Genomic DNA, 19,597 nt, shown 5'->3' with positions numbered 1-19,597 from the left:
CTGAGCCCCCCAAACCCCCTCGGAGTCCAGCCAGCCCTCAGATGCACCGTGTTTCCTGGCCCAGCTGCTGCTGCTGCAGCCAGCTTTTTAACTCATTCCTGCCCAGAAAATCCTAAAGCCTTTCTCCCTGTTTGGCAGCTCTCGTTAAATTACCAGTGCCAAGAGCGGTCACGTATGGACACAGTCCCCAGAGATGCCCAACTTCAGTGCGACGCATGGGCTCCCCCCTTTCAAGTCTTGGGGGAAGGTTATAACCTCAGAGCAAAACTGACTGAGGAAAGAAAAAAAATCTTGGAAAACATTTCCAAGATTTCCACCAGCTGGAAGCACAAGTCCCAGAAGTCAAGTGCTTTTGAGCTGCTTTCCTGTCTTGGTTACATGGCCAAGACTCCCCCCAGTGCAGTAGCAGGACAGTGAGGGGAGCGCCTGCCATCCCCCAGCCACAAGCATCACAAGCCAGGACACCCAGAAGCCAGGAGGGCTGAGCAGTCACAGCATCGAGCACTCAAGTGTTTGTAAAGCCTGGGATTAAAATCTCCTCTGAGTAGTGCTGGTGCTCTTCCGCGCCCACAAAAACTCAGTTGCTCTTTGCCTTAGCTTAAAAACAGTCCCCTAAAACTCATTTATCTGGACTGTTTCCCTACCTCAACACTGCCTTGCTCGGGAGATGATGAACCCCATTCTTTGGGAACCACTAAGTCTCCCATTCCCTGCCAGGATGCAGCACACCCATGGACCACACCACCACACTGCTCTGGCCACTATGTGAGGCAAGTCACCTTCGAGACTCAAAATGTGTCCCTGAGAAGGGACACTGATGGGGAGATGACAATTTCAGCTCCCCTGAGCCAGGATGCTGCATGGCCAGGAAAGCTGTGGTCTGCATTAATGTGGTCCCACTATGTGTAACAGGAAGGGATGCAACTATCTTGATGCCAAGGTTTAAAATGGAAAACATACTGAAACGAATGCTCAGATGCCTGTTTTGCTTTACACAACATTTCCCACGCTGCTTTTTAAGTGAAATGGGTAAGGTTTCTCCTTAAACTGGCAGCTGGCATAGCAAGGATGCTGTTGCTAACAGGCTTGCCCCCTGACTGATGCCGTTTGGGGCATGTCTGGTGGAAAAGCCCATGACTCCTTGAATATGCGACGTGTTTTTGCCTGTATGTCAGAGTTTCTATATGGTCTCCCCGAAGCTCATATGCTCGCATCACCCTGATGAAAGGAACCAGCCTGCCAACCCGTCCCAGCATGTTAGGACGGGACCCCACTGTGCTCAGCTCTGCTCCCCTGGGGCGAGGGTGCAGCATCGCGGCAAGACGCAGGTCCCCACCCTGCGCACTCCCTTCTCTGGGGAGGATGCCGGTGACGGTTGCTCCTCTCCTACTGGTGGGGAGGAGAGGTGGAAAAGCTCGGTATTCCCATGGCCTTTCCCCCAAACTGGGGGGAGATGAGTGGGCTGGATGCCAGCCTACAGCAGGGATGTGATCTGAGCTCCCTGGAGCCAGGCAGCATCCCCAAGGCAGCTCCTGGAGCCACGAGGGGAGCATCACGAGACCTGATGAGCTGCCTCGTCTCAGCTGGGAGGTTTTTGGTGGTGGCACCATGCTGGGGTGCCCCAAGCGTGTGCAGACACAGTGCTCAGCCAGAAAAAAATCCCATTTCTCCCTTCTGCTGGGATTAGGCAACTCAGGATAGCGGAAGAGAGCAAAGCAGCCTTCGTGCAAGACCCCCCTGTGTGCCGGGCCGCCGCCGCCAGCCCTCGTTAAGTCAATGATCTTCATTTCACTGCACACCTCCACGCTGGTGGCTCCCAGGGAAGGAGCTAGCCATTATTTTGGTGGGGACGGGGCAAGGCAAGAGAAAGGAGACAGGATTTCCAAACCAAGGGGTCAGAGGGCACCCTGGTAGCAGTGGTGGCACTTGAGCATCCCAAGCCAGAGTGTGCAGAGACAACATGGCAAGGCAGGGACAGGGAAGCTCACAGCTGCTAAACCATCTTGGAACAGTGCTTCCTGATAGAGAAGGCACAGGATCTGGCAGAGTAGGGGAAAGCCCTTCTTGTAGGCTCCTGTAGGCAAAAGGGCCCCACAAAGCCCTTTGCATGCTAGTGGAGATGGTACAGGAAGGTCCTGATGCCCTTGGAGCTGTTGAAAAGCCCCTAAATGTGGTTGCAATTCCCTGCTGAAGGGCCTGTGTGTGCCCGGGCAGCAGTGTGGGGCATGAGATGATGCAATATGATCCCCTGGGAAAGGGGGCTGAGGTGGCCATGGAGAGTGCAGTGGTGGAAGGGGAGGGAAAAGGGGAAAAAAGGTGGAGGAGTGAAGGGAGAGGAAAGAGGTGGAAGGAAAAAGAGGGGGAAATGCGGGGGGAGGGGGTTGGAATGGATGGAGAAAAATGGGGAGGGTGAAAGGAGGAAAAATGGTGGGGGAAAAGGAGAGGAAATGGCAGGGGGGGAAAGGATGGGGGAAATGAGGAGGGAAAATGAGAAAGGGGAGAAAGGGTGGAAAGTGGAGAACAAAAGGAGGCAAAAGGGGAGAAGGAGAAAGAGGAGAAGGGGGAAGGGGAAAAGTAGAGAAGAGGAGAAAGGGGGAAAGGGGGTAAAAGAGGAAAGAGAGGGAAGGGGCAAAAGGGAAGGAGGGAGGAAGGAGGGGAAGAGGGAGGAAAGGAGAAAAGGGAGGCAAGCAATGAAAAGGGGAAAGGGGGGAAAGGGAGGAAAGGGAAAGAAGTGAGGAAGGGGGGAAGAATGCGGGGAGAGATCAAAGGGGAAAATAGGGTGAAAATGGGTGGAAAGCAGAGGGAGAGAAAGGTAGAGAAAAGAGAAAAAAAAGTAATAAGAAAAAAAATAAATAAAAAAGGTATAAAAAGACATAAAAACCAGAAAAGAAAGTCTGTCACCCAGGTTTCAGACCTGCGGCAGCCATCAGTGGTTAAAGAAGAACAATGTCCTTAGGGGCCATAGTAGAGTTGAGCAAGTGGGTTCCAAGCGACCCAGCCACGCGTGTCCCCATGCTACAGGAGCAGCCCATGGTGGTGGTTGGGGATGGCAAACCTGGCCAGGAAGGTACCGGCTTTGAGTGTGCATTGTGTTCCCATCCCTGTGTCTGCAGCTCTCACTACGGGCAGCTCCCCCACAGCATTTTGAGAGCGGATGGTGATCCTCCCTGAGCCCAGCTCAGCAAACCCCCTCCACAGCCCAAAGCCAGACCCACAGGAAGAGTCAGAGGCAGCAACAGACAGAAGGATGGGCAGAGGGACAGCAGAGGGAGCCTCAGACCCAGCACAGCATGGGAGCACCCTCAGGAGATCCACGCGGCTAAACCCTGTCAGGGGTGACCATTTACACCACGAATCCCTGGTGTAAATCCCTGGTCACCGAGCTTCAGGCAGGGATCAGCAGCAGTATTTAAAGGAAGCAGCTGGACAGAGTGCAGGCGGACATGGGGAGATGTGATCTCCGTTACCTGTGGCTTCCCTCCTCCCCTGCTTGCATTTGAGGGAAGGTCCCTGCAAGCTGGTGGGCTACCTTGGATCTGAGATGTGCTGGGTGGGGAGCCTTGAGCCAAAAAAGATGAAGTGCAGCTATAGAAAGGGCTTTAACGCTGACAGTGGAACCCCCTGCTAAGAGACAGCCATGGATGGGATGGAAAGACCCCTCAGGGCACCTTCAATTAAGCCACACGCCCCTGAAGCCAGGGTGGGATGGAGCTCATGGCATGCCAACAACATAGCTGCCAAGGAGCCTCCCCTAGCAATCGGAGGGCTTTAATTAACAACTATGCCCATTGCTGAGCTATTTTTAATCCATTTTCTGTTTGCAGAGTCCAGCCCCAACTTCCTCCCGCCGGCAGGCAATAGGGCTGCAAATCACCTCTTGCTTTTGGCAGCCACTTAAACTGCCTCCAGTCCCTTTCAAGCAGCTGCACTGACCACCCTACAACACTGCGTTGAGGGGTACACCATGAAATGGCCCCTAGGACCAGCAGGAAGCATCATAGAATCACAGAATGTTTTGGGTTGGAAGGGACCTTAAAGGCCATCCAGTTCCAAACCACCTGCCACCAGCAGGGAAACCTCCCACCCGATCAGGTTGCTCAAAGTGCCACCCAAGCTGGCCTTGAACATCTCCAGGGATGGGGCAGCCATGACCTCTCTGGGCAACCTGGGCCAGTGCCTCACCACTCTCACAAGAAAACATTTCTTCCTTATGTCTAATGTAAATACTCGGAAAAATTTTTTGACTGTGAGGGTGGATATCTAGGGTCAGCCCTGGGATGCAAACACACCACGGCTGAGCCCACTGATGCATCAGCAGCTTGCCAAAAGCTTATTGCACTACAACCAGTGATGACAACGTTGCCATAGGATGCTCAAGAAACCATTCATCTTCAAATGGCACAAACCTGCAGCAGAGCAAGTGCTTGGGACCACCGCTGATGCTGATGCCCAATCCGACATCTCCCATTCCATCGATGGGAAAGGAAGGAATGAAACCTTGACACGGGAACAGGCAAAATGCTGAAAGAAGGAGCACTCATGAACCGAGCAGAAAAATCTAGCAACTGTCAGCAGCAGATGGTATCTATAAATCCTATCACTGTTTGGGATTTTAATCTCAAAGCCCAAACAACAGTTAAAAGGCCCTCCTCAAGACGCACGCCGAGGATATTGCCACATCCTGAGGCATTGACCTCCCATATGGAGACAGCCCCTGGGGACACACAGTGCGACCCGGTCCTGGATGGGTGCCCAGCCAGGGAGACGGGCAGGCAGGGGCTGGGGATGAGGATGCGCGGTGGCTGAGCCAGCAGACGTCACAGCAGCCATCATGGCTCTGAATGTGATGCAGGTGCTGGTTTGCCAGGACCTGCCTCCAGGCCAGCCTTTTCCCCCTGCCTCCGGCTGTGCAACACCATGGAGCCTCTGGGACCACAGCGTTCCTAAACGTTTACTCATGGAGAGCCAGAAACATCCTCCCAGCAAATTCCTCGATAAGATAAACGATGAAAATGTCACGACTTGCCTCAGAGAGCCATCAAATAACCCCAAGTGGAGAAGAAGGGTGGCTGTGCTCAGACCCCACCGTCACCTGCATCCTCCTCCCACTCCTGAACTGAGCAAGACAGGGGCACCCGCTGCTCCAGGGCATCCGTCCTACTTATCTAAGGGTAATTTTTAATTTGTCAGCCCTCATGGGAAATTATGCGGGTGACGGCAGTAGGCAGGGTGAGCAAAGTGCAAAGCAAACAGTCTTTCTTCCAAGTGTGGCTAAAAATACCCCCAGGGGTTGAGCCCCTAGAAAGGGCACACCAAGGAGCAGGTCTCACTGCAGGCATCTTGAGTTTGCTGTGCAACTTGTTACTCTCTGGCAAAGACCATGAGCCTCAAGCTGGAGAAGGGAGAGCCAAAAGATGCTGGTGTTCCCCATTTTCGCATCCACATGGGCAGGGACAAAGCAGTGTCTGGTTTATCTGGCAGCCGGGCAGGGAATTGGGGCTGGGGTGACTTTGGCCACCCCACAAGGTGCCCTGGCCACCCCAGAGGATGGATGCTGCAGAGGGGCTGTCAGCCTCTGGGTATAGGCAAAACTAAGGGAGGTCTTTAAATTGCAAAGTGAGCTTGATGTGAGCTGTAGCCCCCAGCCCCTTCACTGGTCCCCACTGCCCTGCCTCCCTCCAGAGGGGCCACCAGCTCTGCTTCAGCTCTGCTTCCCATCACTTGCCTCCCTCCAGGGCCATCCGACAGCCTAGAGATAATGCGAGGGGAGGTGAAAGAAGGAATGCGACCCTCTCACTCACCCTCCAACACATTGATAAATCACCTTGCAGGCTTGTCTTCCTTGGAGGGGCAAGACTCCCCCACACCTCACCCCCCACCAAGGTCTCGGCTCAGCCTGGGAGCCACACTCCTATGAAGCCTCAAATTTCAATCATGTTCCTGGCATTCCTGCCCAGCACACAGCCAAGCTCTGGCAGCTCCCGTGATCACCATCCAGGCAGGAACAGGAGGTCTATCCCGGTTATCGGACAGGGGGGTTGGTTCCCATCTCTTTGAGGGATTGAGTGAATCTGTGGCTGGGGAGAAAAATCCTATTCCGAGGCACCTATTTATACCTAGAATACAGGGAGAGCAATGCACCTGGCATCCCAGCTCATGCTGGGATATCCATGCTGTGATACAGGATGGATGCTGTGCTGTGGGATGAGGGAGATTTGGGCTGGCATGGAGTGTTTACGAGCCGGCTGGATACCATTGCAACCTGCTCGTTTGCCAAGTGGAGAAGAGGAGGACAAGCTACCCAGGTGGGGTACACTTCCCTGGAGCTCAAATGAAGTCCCCCAGTGTCACATATCAAAGAAGCCGATGAAGCCGAAAGCACCAGGACACAACTCCCGTAAGCATATTCCCAGTGATGGAGAGGATTGGGCATCAAGAGGGACCGGGAAAGGGCCCATGGGACATCATGCCCACCCCTCAACTATGCTTGCATGCTGGCCCATGCCAGGATATTAAGCTGCCAATATCAAGGAGTGCTGCTGGAGGGTCACCCTGTACCAGCTTTGAAGGCTGCATGTCGAATGCTGGAAGTTGCCCGTTCCCAGCTGTTTTTCAGGATCTTAGTCCAGAGGAAAACACCAGTACAGCTGAAAAAAAAAAAACGCAATTCACCATGCAAAACACAGAAGAGCTGCCAAACCAAGTAGTACCTGAAGCTGTGATAGAATGGTACAGCATCCATCCTGCACGCGCCTCCAGACGGGGATGCTGGGTGCTAGTTGTTCTGTGCCGCTGCAAGAGGCAACTGCCACAGCTTGTGGATGCTTTACAGAGTGTTCCAACTGCTTTATGGTTAGTGAAAGCCACCCGGCAGTTCAATAACCTCATCGTCAGTACAGCTCACAGAAAACAAAATCCAAGCTCACCAGGCTGCTTCCAGGCCAAGTGGCAAGAAACACTAACGGTTTGGAAAGGTAAAGAGGAATCCAGGAGGGGGTTCTGGTTTGGACTTCAGCTGCAACCTTCCACTTATCCAACCAGCCTTGGACTTGTCAGTGCTGCTCCCCTGCAGAGCAGGGGACTTTGTTTAGCTTGGAGCTTCTTCAAGCCCCTGGCTGTGCTCGTAATAAGACTCCTTGTCCGCTCTGCAGTTCTTCCACCTCTCTGCACTCCTCAGACAATAGTTTGCCTGTTCTGCTGACTTTGGCATCATTTCCCTGCTCTTTCCAAAGTTTCCTCTGCAATAGGCAGCCAAGCTTGGCTGTTCTGCTTTGGCATTGCATTGCAACCCATCCCAGGGCTGTCTGCTGGGCACTGTGCCTCACGCCCGATCTTTGCCAGCGCTTTTGGTGTCTCAAAGTGGGGGCAAACAAAAGGATGAGATGCTCAGCAGACCTTTTAGGAGTGAATGCTGGGGACAAAGCTATTTAATGCCTTTGTCAGCAGCCTGGATGAGGGGCCACTTAAACAGGGAAAACATCATCTGGTCCTTGAACCTACCTGGCTGCACATGTCCCAACAACAAGTGAAAAAATAAATCAGTTTTATGCCTTGAGATGAAGTTGAGTGATGACAAGTTGATGTCAGCCAAGGCTGAATCCCCAGCTCCCTACCAGGATGACAGTTTGGGTCTCCACTAACACGGAATGTATTTAAGCAGCAAAATTTAGATCTCTGAGGAAGTCCAAGCACCATAGGAGACAGACATCAAAGGGGTCAAGCAGGTTGATGGCGGTGGTGGCTACTTTGCTGCTCCATGCAAAAGAAGTAAAGCTTCCTTAACTTGCTTCAGAGCTCAGGAAACTCAACAAGACCTGGATAAGGCCAGAAAACACATCTTCCTTCTCCAACCAACAACCAAACACCGGGTGAGAGATCTACTATTTCAGCACAAATAGAAGATTATTTGACCAACTATCACTTCCTCAACAAATCACTTGGTTTTAAAGGTAAAATATGACATCAATAAATAGCTTTAGTGCACTAGAGGTGACCATCTATAACACGACAGCTGTCAAGAACAAGGATGGGTGTAAACCGGGTTCTCGTGGATGGATATTCAGGAGCAGGTTTGACCCCTCCCGAGCATGGGGACAATGGGCACTGTCCTCAGCATCGGCATCCTAAAGCGAAGTTGGCCAGCCCACAGGCACACCACCACCAAGGACAGCCACACAGCACAGCACCATGCAGATGGGTTCCCGCAAGCTGTTTTCTGGGACAATAAGGGTTAAAAGAAAAACCCTAAATCACACAAAAAACCCAGCAGGCATGTCTGAAGAGGAGGATTAGAGAGAATAGGGCCATTTCTCAGCAAAGACTATGGCAACGTAAATAGAAAAGTAACATTACGCTCAAGACAGGGCCCTTTGGCTTTGCTCCTGCCCTACAATGCCACTATTGTTTTGCTGACAACTGGTAATTATCCCAAGCTGCACACACTGGTATTCCCACCCTTTAACTGGGAGGGATTTGGCCGCCACAGACCCTCTGACACCAGCAAAAATTCACATACCACAGGGTTCAAAGGGGGGGCGGGCTGAAAAGGCTGGTTGAGCCACACAAGGTACGTCACCGGGGACCTCCTTTTAGTCATCCGTAAAAAGTAAAGTTATTGGGGATGGTTTGTCTGCAGACAATCACATCTGAGGTTCAAGCCACCACATTTAGCAGGAGGTCATTTCCCGCATCCCCCGTGAGCAGCACCCACCATAACCTCAGATGAAAAAATATTCACCTCCAAAATACCCAAGTCTACAGCTCATCATTTCTCAGCCTGGCACCAAAGAGGAAACTGCAAATAAATAATCCCATGGAGGCATGGTTTTCTTTCCCTGTTAAGAAGCTCAGGCATCTCTGGGGATCCTGAACCCCAGGGATGAAGTCCTGCAAGCAGCCACAGCCCTGCTGCACTCCCTGGCTGCAAGAGCTCTGTAATGGGGCTGAGTCTGACCCATCATTTCTTATTTATGGGATGGGGAGTTGCAGTCCCAACCTCCCCAGCCCACCAGAAGTCCAGCCTGGTGCTGGCACAAGCTCAGATAAGGTGATAAAACTATTGGAAACTGCCTTAAGATGGGTTAAAACATTCCCATGGTCAAAATGTAGATTTCTTTTTTTTTTTTTTTTTTTGCTTTTGCAGGCTGGTACATGAAGCAGAAAGACCAGAAAAAGGGGAAAAAAAAGTGGTTTTTTTTTTCTGCCACAGCTACAGGCTGCACAGCCAAGGACAGAGCAAGGCAGAGGACACACACAGCCATCAAAGAACCCGGCTATGAGCACTACAACCAGCTGCTCTGGGAAACTTTTTTGTGTGGTTTTTTTTTTCCTTCTGCGTTTTAATTACACGATCACAGAAGTTTCTTCCTAACGGGAAAGCTGGAAACCAGTTTTTCCTGCAGTAAGGCCAATTCCACAAATGCTAGCAGTGACCTGTAAAGATAAAAAAAGCCCATAACTCAGCAGAGCAACATCTTTCCTTCCTTGCAGCATCACCAACCTGTTTTGCCGTGGTGGATTTTTATTTGGTGCTCTTATAAGCATCCAAGAGAAAATAAACTGCTCCTAAAACCCCAGTTGCAGATAAAAAAACCCAACAAAACAACATGTGGGATGTCCCTGCCCATAGCAGGGGGGTTGGAACCAGATGATCTTTAAGGTCCCTTCCAACCCAAACTATTCTATGATTCTATGCAGGCTGATGGGGCTCCAGGCAAGCTCCAGCCTGTCCCTGGGGAACGAACACCCCTTCTCCCAACTCTGGAGCCCTGCCAACCTCTTGTCTCATTAAAGCGTGTGGCCACTTGCAGGGAGGAAAGCCGGCAGCCAGAGCACGGAGGCTCCAGCACCTTCAGGGGTGAGCCCTGACACTGGACCAGCATCCCTCTTGTAAGGATGCTGAAGCCTGGAGGCGCTCCCAGGGTTGTATCAGTACCTGGCTGACCCTGGCTCCACCACTAGCTTGGCCAGAGAAGTGACACGGCTACAGGGCAAAGACAAAACACAGATTTGGTTCTTAAAACTGCTTTTGGACAGAGGAGGTTGCTTTGCATTCCCCTCTTTTTTGGATATCGGAGAACAACAGGATGAGGGACTAGCACGGAAGGAAGAAAAGCTTGCATGGCTCATGGGAGAAAAGCTCACTGGCTCCTTTCCAAGGAAAGGAGGGCAGGAGAAAGTCCGGAAGGGGTCACAAGGAAAGCAGAGGAAGGACTTAAAAAGATTAAAACAGGACAAGGTTAAGAGCAGGCAGCTAACCCATGCCCCCGCACTGCTTACGCAAGGGGCTCCTACTGCTAGCTCTGGCTGCACAGCACCCACCAACGCCCTGTGGCACCCACTGGGCAACCATCCATCAGATGTTCAGGTGCCAAACGCTGGCACCGGCTGCACCCTCAAACCCAGGCTTGGGCAGCGAAGTATCACCAGCAACACTTGGAAGCAAACCAAGATCATCAAGAGACTAAACAGCAACAGTATGATAAAAAGTTTAAACAGCAAAACGAAAGAAATGGGAAAAATTTTGACTCCCTGCCCAAGCAAATGAGTTTTTCCTGGTTTTGGTGCATCTGCAGTTCATCAGTCAAAACCACATCAGGGATGTCAGTCGCTTAACAGCAACCCCTGCACAGCCACTTGCAGACCCAGACCATTGGGGATGGTCATGGAGACTCAAGCACTGGGATGCAGAGGATGCACTGGGAGATGAGTTTTCACGCTGTGAGTCAGATTTCCAATGACACAGGCTGTCCCGAGGTCCCAGGGCGGTCATGGTGGAGCTGGTGCAACCAAGCAGGCTGTACCTGGCCACAGAGCTTCCCCCAGTGCACTCCCCGAGCCAGGGTTGGTGTCACCGTGAGGGCAGAGATGCTCTACCACTGACCCACCCCATCCCTGGCTGGGTGCTGGCTAGCCAAAACACCCACGAGCCTGTTTTATCCCCCATCCTCCAAATTTCCCTGCTGCTAGATGGATTCTAACCAGCAGGAGCTGCCCCGAGTCCATCCCACCTCTCCTCCTGGCAGGCCATGTGGAGTGGCATGCTGCCGGACCACCAGCCCAGGGATGGAGCAGGACCCAGCCAATGTCTGCCTTACACCGCTGCATTAATCCTGTTGCTAGGACACTCGGGGGCAAAGAAATACAACACTTGACGGATTAGCGTCTAGACTGGCTGACCTTTCCCTCTACTCGCAAGGTGGAACCAGGGCGAAAATCAGGCGCCGTTGGCTGAAAGGAGAGAGTTTTGGAGGTGTTTTGTTTTTGGTTTTTTTTTTTTACAGATGGGAGCCAGGGAGGGAGGGACATCACTGTCACTGAAAGAGCCATTTCACTACCTGCCACCCGAGGGGGATGTGCAGGAGACAGATCCGGGTCTTGCAACCTGCTGCCAAGCCCAGGCTTTGCCCAGCAACCCAGCTGACAAAAGAGCCTTTTATGAGAGGGGACGATGTCAACTCTGCAATTAGCAGGGGAAAAGCAGAAAGAGCCCAAAGAGGATTATTACCTCCAGCAGTTGCCTCTGGGGGCCCCTCTCAAATGGTTTCATTAACTCTTTCAGCTGAGCCCAGGGAGGCGAAGGAGTCACTAATGTCATGAGCAGCCAGTGGCCAGCTTGATCCAGGGTGACATCCCAGCCACACAGGATGCCATGAGGAGACCCATCATCTTGGGTGCTGCTGCAGCAGGCTAGCAGCGAGTGATGCCTCTGCCCTGGAGCTCCCATGCTGGATTGCTCAAGCTATCGAGTGGCTGCAGGGTATGCCATGCAACAAACCTCTTCCACATCCTACCTTGTTGAGTAATGTGACTAAGAACCCAGCCCAGCCTACCGAGTAGCACGTATTGGGGTTGAGAGGTGTCAGGACTCCCCCACATCATCCACCTTCATGGCCTGGCGTCTCCATCTCCCCGCTGAAAATATACTACAGCTTGTTAACCGTGTTTTTATCAGACAGTGCCCTGCTTACCTGCTGGGAAGAGGTTAGAAACCTCTCTCTGGGCATTTTTAACTCTTCCTAGTGAGAAAACCTAAACCCCACAGCTTTCTCTTTTGCAATCCACCTCAAGAAACTTTGGGACGCATCACCAAAGGAGAGTGTCTGCCCTGACCATGCCACTGTCCCCTACCCAAGGGGAATCACCGGAAGCAATTTATCCCTGCAAAAAGCCATCCAGAGGGCAAATCCCCAGCCTGGCCTCCTCTGGTTTTGGACATGGGGATAGGGATGCACAGGAACAGCTTACCCTTCAGCCAGGAGCAGCTCCATGAGCATCATTTCCTGCCTCACCAGGGGGCTGCTGCATTTGCTCCTGAGGAGCAGCTCCAGCTTGCCTGCAGCCCAAGGTTGCCCATGTGGGCTGAAGCACTGGGCTTGTCCCTGTTGAACAGCGAGCCCTGGGTGTAGAGGTCCCCAAGGAGCTTCGGGAATAACAACCGGTTAATCAAGTTCTACATTAAAAGCCAAAATCCCATGCGTGCTGCTGCCTAACATCTTTCCTCCATCCATAAAGTCATGGACATTCTCCAGTTCCTTGTTATTCATGGGGATTTAATACCAGCTGATATCACAGAATCACAGAATCACAGAATCACAAGGTTGGAAAGGACCCATTGGATCATCGAGTCCAACCGTTCCTAACACTCCCTAAACCATGTCCCTAAGTACTTCATCCACCCGTTCCTTAAACACCTCCAGGGAAGGCGACTCGACCACCTCCCTGGGCAGCCTGTTCCAGTACCCAAAATACTATATATATAATTGCAGATATAATTGCAGATATAATTGCAGATCTCTTCCCTGCCACCTCCCACCCATCAGTGCTGTCTGCAAGCAGCAGCTCTCAGCAGGACAGGGCACAGCACCAGAGGGCAGCAGCACCATTGCCCCACAAACACTGGTACCCAGAGGATGGGCGAAGTTGCTGGAGGACAGAGAACCAGTGAGAGCACCCCATCTGTGGCAGAAAAGAGATGGAGCAATGGGGGCAGGGTGGAGCCCATCTGCTGCAGAAGACGCTGTCTCCAGGCTGCACCCATCCAGGGAGATACACAGGACGCTCTCGGAAAGGGCTCAATAAGTCTGCAGAGAGCTGAACCACCACGTTTGTGCCAGTGCCTGCCCAGGCCTCTCCAGCAGGCTCACTGGTGCCATGTGCTCCATGCCAGGGCATCCAGGGACGGAAACCCCACTCCCAGTGCAGTGAGTGGTAACCTCCTGAGAAAACACAGGGCCTCCTGGCTGCCTGTCCCCTCCCCAGCGAAAATGACTGAGCAGAGCACAAGCTCATATAGTAAGTGAGGCAAGCTTTTGAGAGCACATGCAAATGAACGCTGGATTGAAGGCTTACAGTCCTGGAACATGGCAGAGTAGCCACTACAAGCCCTCCTCCTGTTTCAAACACCTGACTCGAGACATGCTGGCATCAGCGAGAGGGTAATAGTGAAGTGGTTTTGGGCTCTGTGTCACCCATGGGTCTCAGGTCTGAGCAAGCCTGTCCCTTTGCTGCAGCACAGCCCCCCTGCTTGAAGGGCGGGACAGTGACTACAGGTATCCCATTCCTGAGGATTACGTGGAGAGCGGCCCCCCAGGAAGGAGCAGGGAGATGACTCTGTGCTAGGGTTTGGCAAGGAATCTCAGGAGCAGCTGACATCTGCAGACCAGGCTGGCTGAGTGAGTGCTCACCAAGGCTGAGCCCAGGGTCTCCATCTGCACTCAGCCCTCTGCCAAAGTTTCCCTAAGGTGCGGGTCTTGGCCTCTCTGGAGAGCAGTTCAGGGCCAAAGGGGAAGCACCAAGACAAAAAGATGCCCTCCCACCCTGGGGAGCTGGTTTAGAGAAAGACAAGGCACTGTTTCACCTTCAACCTAACACACTGGTAGGTGCCTTACTACCCTGGCTTGCATGCATCTCACACACCCAACCTGGACCATAAGTGCACAAGAGAGAGGTCCATATCACCCCTTCCCTAGAGACCTTGCTATTCCAGTGCCAGCAGGCACAGCATAACATGCAACTTCCCGCACCAGGGACGATCTTCCCGGCTTTCAGCAGCCCCTTGCCTTCCCGTATATTGCATCGTCACCAGTTTAATAAATTACAGCCTGCTGTAAAGCAGAACAAAGTTGTACCCCAGATCCAGCAGCAAGAGCCAGGGAGCCACCAGCAGGAGTGATGGCCGAAGCCTCATGCACCCATCAAACATTGACCTCCTTGATCTGCCTCCCCAGGAGATGCACCCCGTCACGGTACTGCCTTGGCAGGGAATGCCACTGGGCTGGAAGGAAAGCAGATGGGACCCAGGCCACCATCCACAGCATGGGTGCAGCCAGCAAGCACTGCCAGCTTATCTAGGGTTATCAAAAAGGTGCTGTTTATCCAAAAGTCAACAATCCTCAACTCAATTAAGTTAGAGACTAACGAGGAGGATGGAAAAAAAAATAATTTGTTTGACTACAGTGTTTACTGGAGGGGAGGCAGGTGGCTTATTTATGAATTATAAAATCAGAGATAGCTTCAAGGGCAGTCAGACTGATGGAGATTTTTGCTAGCAGTGACAGCAGGAAGAGCACGGAGCTGGTAACGTTAGGCTGGTGAGCTGCAAAATCCAGGTGCCTTGGCTGCTGCTCCCACCCCAGGCTGTTCGAGCAGCCTCCCACAACCTGGGGACAGACTCAGAGGAACAGCCAGACCTTCCAGTCCCCTGGGAGGAGGAAACCAGAAGATCAAGCTTGGGAATAAAATAAAAATGCGATAAAATCCACTAATGACCAATTTCCATCTTAGAAAAGGGTTGGGAGGCGATGCCAAAAAAAGCAATAAAAATTCCACAAAAGCAATCTTTTCAACTGAAAACCAGCAGACACGGGATGTTCCGGACCAGATGTTGCTTACTGAGAAAGCCCCCAGTGCTGGGGATGTTCCTGCCAAATGGTGCTGCTGGTCAGAGCCTGGAGCACAGCAAGTCTCCTGAGCTTTGTCCCCAGAGCAGCCCCATCCCACAGCCCCTGGGCTGGGTGAGGTTCCTGCTGCTCCCTCCAGTCCCCAGCACTTGCTGGGAGGCAAAAGCCACCCCTCCTTTGCCTCCTGTGCTCATGTCTCAATGCCATTGAGTTTTTTTGGCCTGCTGTCCACTCTCACACATGCTAGCAGGAAAGGAAATCAAGCAGAGAAACAGAGAACGTGCTGAATGATGCAGAGATGTTCAATTATGTGTGCAGAGCTGGCAAATGTGCCTGGTACTGCCAAGGCAACCCACTGGCTGCGCCGCTGAGCTGCCACCAACCCCACAAGCAATACTGCTTGTAGTGACCACGAGGGACATGACATCAGGCTGCAACATCCCCACAAGATACCCAAGGGCTTTCTCTTTAACAAATGCTGCTCACTTCTTAAGAGCAGAGTCAAGCTTTTCCAAGCACAGGAGAAGGTCTCACAGGTGTCTGAGCAGCTCTGCATTAACCCACACCCAGATATATGGCACCTGTTGTGTGTATCAGCCACACATTTTCGAGGTTCTGCTGGTCTCCACTCCTTGCTCCCTTCCAACCATTTTTGTCCACGAGTGCACTCCAACTCTCCCCACACTAACAGCTCCTCTCTCCTGTTTTTCCCAGTGGCTCCAAATCAACATTCAGGCAATGCCGGAAGCCCCTGTTAGCTGTACAAACATCCAAACCATTTACTAATCCCATTCAGCTCCTTGCTTCAATTACATCTTTGGCAACAAGCTCTCTAGACTAATCAAGTCCTACATTAAAGCCAAAATCCACACACATGCTGCTACCACATACTTTCCTCCATCCAGAAAGTCAGGGACTTGCTTCTGCTGGCCAGGGTTCAAGGGGATTTAGTACCAGCTGAAATCATTGCTGGTTTCATCATCTTCTCCATCCTATCAGTGCCTCCTGCAAGCACCAGTTCTCAGCAGGGCAGGGCACATCTTCCCAGAGGGCAGCAGCACTGATGCCCCACACACACTGGAATCCAAGGGATGGGCAAGGTGGCTGGAGGACAGGAGAACTGTTGAGAGCACCCCATCAACAGCAGAGAAGAGATGGAGCGATGGAGCATGGTGGAACCCAGCACTGGCTCTTATGTGCTGCAGAAGACACTGCCTCCAGGCTGCACACCCAGATGGAGGGATGTACAGGATGCTCTCGGAAAGGGCCCATCTCTAACATTTTATCAAGTGTCATCAGGTACGCTAGAAGATCATTAAAATACTTGATTAATCTCATATCTTTGGTCTGCTGACATACATCCGATACTTAATCCCAGATGTCTCCTTCAGCACTTTGAACTCTCCACTGAAATGCCAGAATTAATTCTTTTCTTGGTAAACTATCAGAGTTTGGAAGAGACACAGCACACTTGCTGGGATTGTTATTTCAGGGCTTAGACCATCATCCCTAACAGTCACCACAGAGCAGACGGGTGCAGAAGAGAGGCCGGCACTGACCACATCTGACAACAGCAGGAGCAGCAAGGTGGAGGCAAACCCTTGCTGGCAAAGATGTGCAGCAGCCCCTGCCAGCCTCATGTGAGCAGTTCACACAATTCAGGACCACCCTCTGCCTCCTCCACATCCCCTTCTTCCTGCATCCTCTCAGAGACATCAACCTCCACAAAGAAGCCCTGAGCTCAGAGTGTCTCTCAAGGCAGGGAAGCATTGGCTAGAATAACATGGGAAGGTTGCCTGCTGATGGAGGATCTTCTCCATCTGCTTTCCAGACGTGGGCTAAGTACCCTTCTATGAACCCACCTCTCTGATAGATCGTTCCCCACTGAACAGGGATCTGCATGGACCTTACTGAACTGGAGAGCTGGTTGGGCCCTACTGAGCTGGAGATGGTTCATGCCTGTTTGTCACAGCCACGGGACCCAAGGAAGCCCTCGAGCAGCGGGAGGGAGCCCGGGTGGGGAAGATGCACTGTTGAGTTGCACACCGGCATGGACCATGGGGCTTCCCACGTAGCTGGACAATGGGAACCACAAATCCCCATCCTCTAGGCAGTGCTTGGAAGGAAAGGAGTATGTCCATGGCGAGCTAACCTAAACCAAGACCACAAAGGGAGCAGGTAGAAAGCACGGCCAGCATGCCAAGAAAGGTGATTCTCCCCCTCTACTCCGCTTTCCTGAGACCAGCCCAGAGCACTGTGTCCAACATCATGGTCCCTAGCACAAGAAAATTATGGACCTGTTGGAGGAGCCATGAAAATGGGGGCTGGAACACCTCATAACACGAAGAAAGTCTGCGTTGGGTTTGTTCAGCCTGGAGAAGAGAAAGCTTCAGGGAGACCTTCTTGTGGCCTTTCAATATATAAAGGGAGCTTATAAGAAAGATTGAGAGACACTTTTCAGCAAGGCCTGTGGTGACAGGACATGGGGCAATGGTTTTAAACAAAAATGGTAGACTTAAGTTGGTAGACATAAGGAAGACATTTTTTATGATGAGGGTGGTGAGACACTGGCCCAGGTTGCTCAGAGAAGCTGTGGCTGCCCCCTCCATGTTCAAGACCGTGTGGGATGGGGCTTTGAGCAACCTGATCCAGTGGGAGGCGTCCTTGCCCATGGCAAGGGTGTTGGACTAGGAGATCTTGAAAGGTCCCTTCCAAATCAAACCATTCAGTTTATACTATGATAAAGCAAGAGCAGGTAAATTAGTAAGACTGCAGACACACAAGAGTGAGATACCTTGGGCTTGTGTAGAAAAGCAGGTTGTCGCATGTGCCTGGAAGCTTCCTCCCAGAGATGCAGTGACAAGCCCCATATATGCCAGCGGACACAACAATTGCATCCCATGGCACAAGCTGGGCTGCAAACAGCCCTCCTTCACTATCCCAAAAGACCAAGGACAGACCTCAGCTCCACCAGACACTCCTTGGGCTGCCAAGGAGGCTGGTTTGCAGACAGTGGTGGGCGGCCGTGTCACCTGTGCACCCGGGTCCTCAGTGTCCTCTGCAGGCTCCATGCTCATGGGAGGTTGCAGCTTCAGATCAGCCCTCACTCTCTGTGCTTGCTCCCTGTTCCACATACTCTTGCATCCTTAAAAAGTAGCAGCAACATCCCCTACTAGAGAAAAGACTCTCAGCAGCACAGTTATCTGCTTGGGGCTTTTTAAGCCTTGAAAGAACACTGGAAAGGGGATTGCAAAATGTGTTCCTCTGTCTTCTCCAAGTGTTCAAGTTTTGCTGTTTAACAGCACCCAGACTGTATTGATGTAAACACTGCAAAGAGAGGTTATTCCAGCTGCAAACCAAAATAAATAAGCAATGCCACAAAGGGGCTGCTATTGAAAGAAGAAATGCCACTCCTGGGATCTGGTAGTGTGTGTGCGCACGACCTTCCAGTGGCCATGGGGAAAAGCAGCTCAGCTCTCCATCCTCCCAGGGCCAGAAGGGAGGGAAGGAGCTCCCACGCACCCATGGCCACACAAGAACAGGAGAGACCTGGGCCCTTTGCCCACATAGAAAACTACAATCAGGTCAGAGCTCTGGGAGATGAGGAATCTAGCCCAGGTACAGAGCTGCAAAGCCACTGCGAAAAGTAGGAGCAGGGCTTGAAAAGGTCACTTGCATCAGGGGAAGCAAAGAAAACTCCTACCTGGGAGCTCAGACGTTTGGCAGCACTACTCAGTCTCTCTTTAAACTGAGTTTCCAGCCCCAAAGTGCCATTTGAGCCAGGTCACTTCACTTCCGCTGCCCCCTCCTCGGAAAGGGGAGGAGGGATGGGATACATCTGCCAGGGGATGGAGCAGGAGCCCTGGGAGCATTCAGTGGCACTGCAGGGAGATGTCCACCAGCTTGGCTCCTTCCAGCTGCCAGCAGCCCAGGGCAGCTCTCCCTTCCCACTGGCTCCCACAGCAGTGAGCAGCGGCCCAGATAAGGTTCTACAAACAGAAGTCCTGCCAGCTGATAAGGAGATGAAGAGCCCACAGAGCCTCCCAAGTACAGCATCCTCCCCAGTTGCTCCAGCCCAAACGATGCTGTCAGAGCTGAGAGGTGTCAACTTCCCTTAAGCTGAACCCGTGCTGATGGGTGCTGCCTGTGGCAAATTCTCCTCAGCCCCGCTCCTAATCTTTAGAAGGAATTCTTAAAATAATGTTTGTGGAAGTTCCAATCCACCTGTCAAAAATCCCCAGGCGCCAATGCCAAAGTAGTTATGTCACAGGCTGTAAAACGCTTTGCACGGCACCTGTTTCATCTCTGAAGGAACTTGCCTGCAAGAAATCCCAGCCATTGAGACTGATGAGCACTTGAAGATGGAAATAAACCCAAGCATAAGCCTCTACAACAGCAGCAAGCGGCTCTAGCATCTGCTATGTTTAACACAGGGAAGGGGCAACTCGGCTTCCCAGGTGCTGCCTGCGCCCTCATCATCACCTGCCAAGACCTTGCTGTACCAGCCCATCCCAGTCCCATAATGGGACAGAGATACTCAGCCCAAGAGAAGATGCATGAGGTCAGGCCATCTCATGTGGCCATCCTCACCACCAGACTGGGGTGATCCTGGCCAGCTTTGTAAACCCTTAAAGGTGGGGATCCTCCATGGCCAGGGACCTGTGCCAGGGCTGTTCCCCCTCCTAGGAGTGGGGATT

The 19,597-nt window shown here is 52.2% G+C and overlaps 1 protein-coding gene across 2 annotated transcripts in view; it reads right to left on the bottom strand.

The window, feature by feature from the left end:
* COL18A1 (collagen type XVIII alpha 1 chain) overlaps positions 1-19,597 on the bottom strand; it is a 40,698-nt gene that overhangs the window by 18,500 nt on the left and 2,601 nt on the right. The window contains exon 1 of one of the 2 annotated variants that reach the window (XM_054069627.1): positions 6,711-6,845. The exons of the other annotated variant lie outside the window; for it this stretch is intronic. Coding sequence (XP_053925602.1) covers positions 6,711-6,738 — 28 coding nt within the window. The 5' untranslated portion in view covers positions 6,739-6,845. Of the gene's footprint in view, positions 1-6,710; positions 6,846-19,597 lie in introns of those variants that run through there. 2 annotated transcript variants of the gene reach the window in all.

Source organism: Cuculus canorus, chromosome 6 (genome assembly GCF_017976375.1).
Source record: "Cuculus canorus isolate bCucCan1 chromosome 6, bCucCan1.pri, whole genome shotgun sequence".
Taxonomy (NCBI): Eukaryota; Metazoa; Chordata; class Aves; order Cuculiformes; family Cuculidae; genus Cuculus; species Cuculus canorus.
This window is presented reverse-complemented; position numbering and strand designations above follow the sequence as displayed.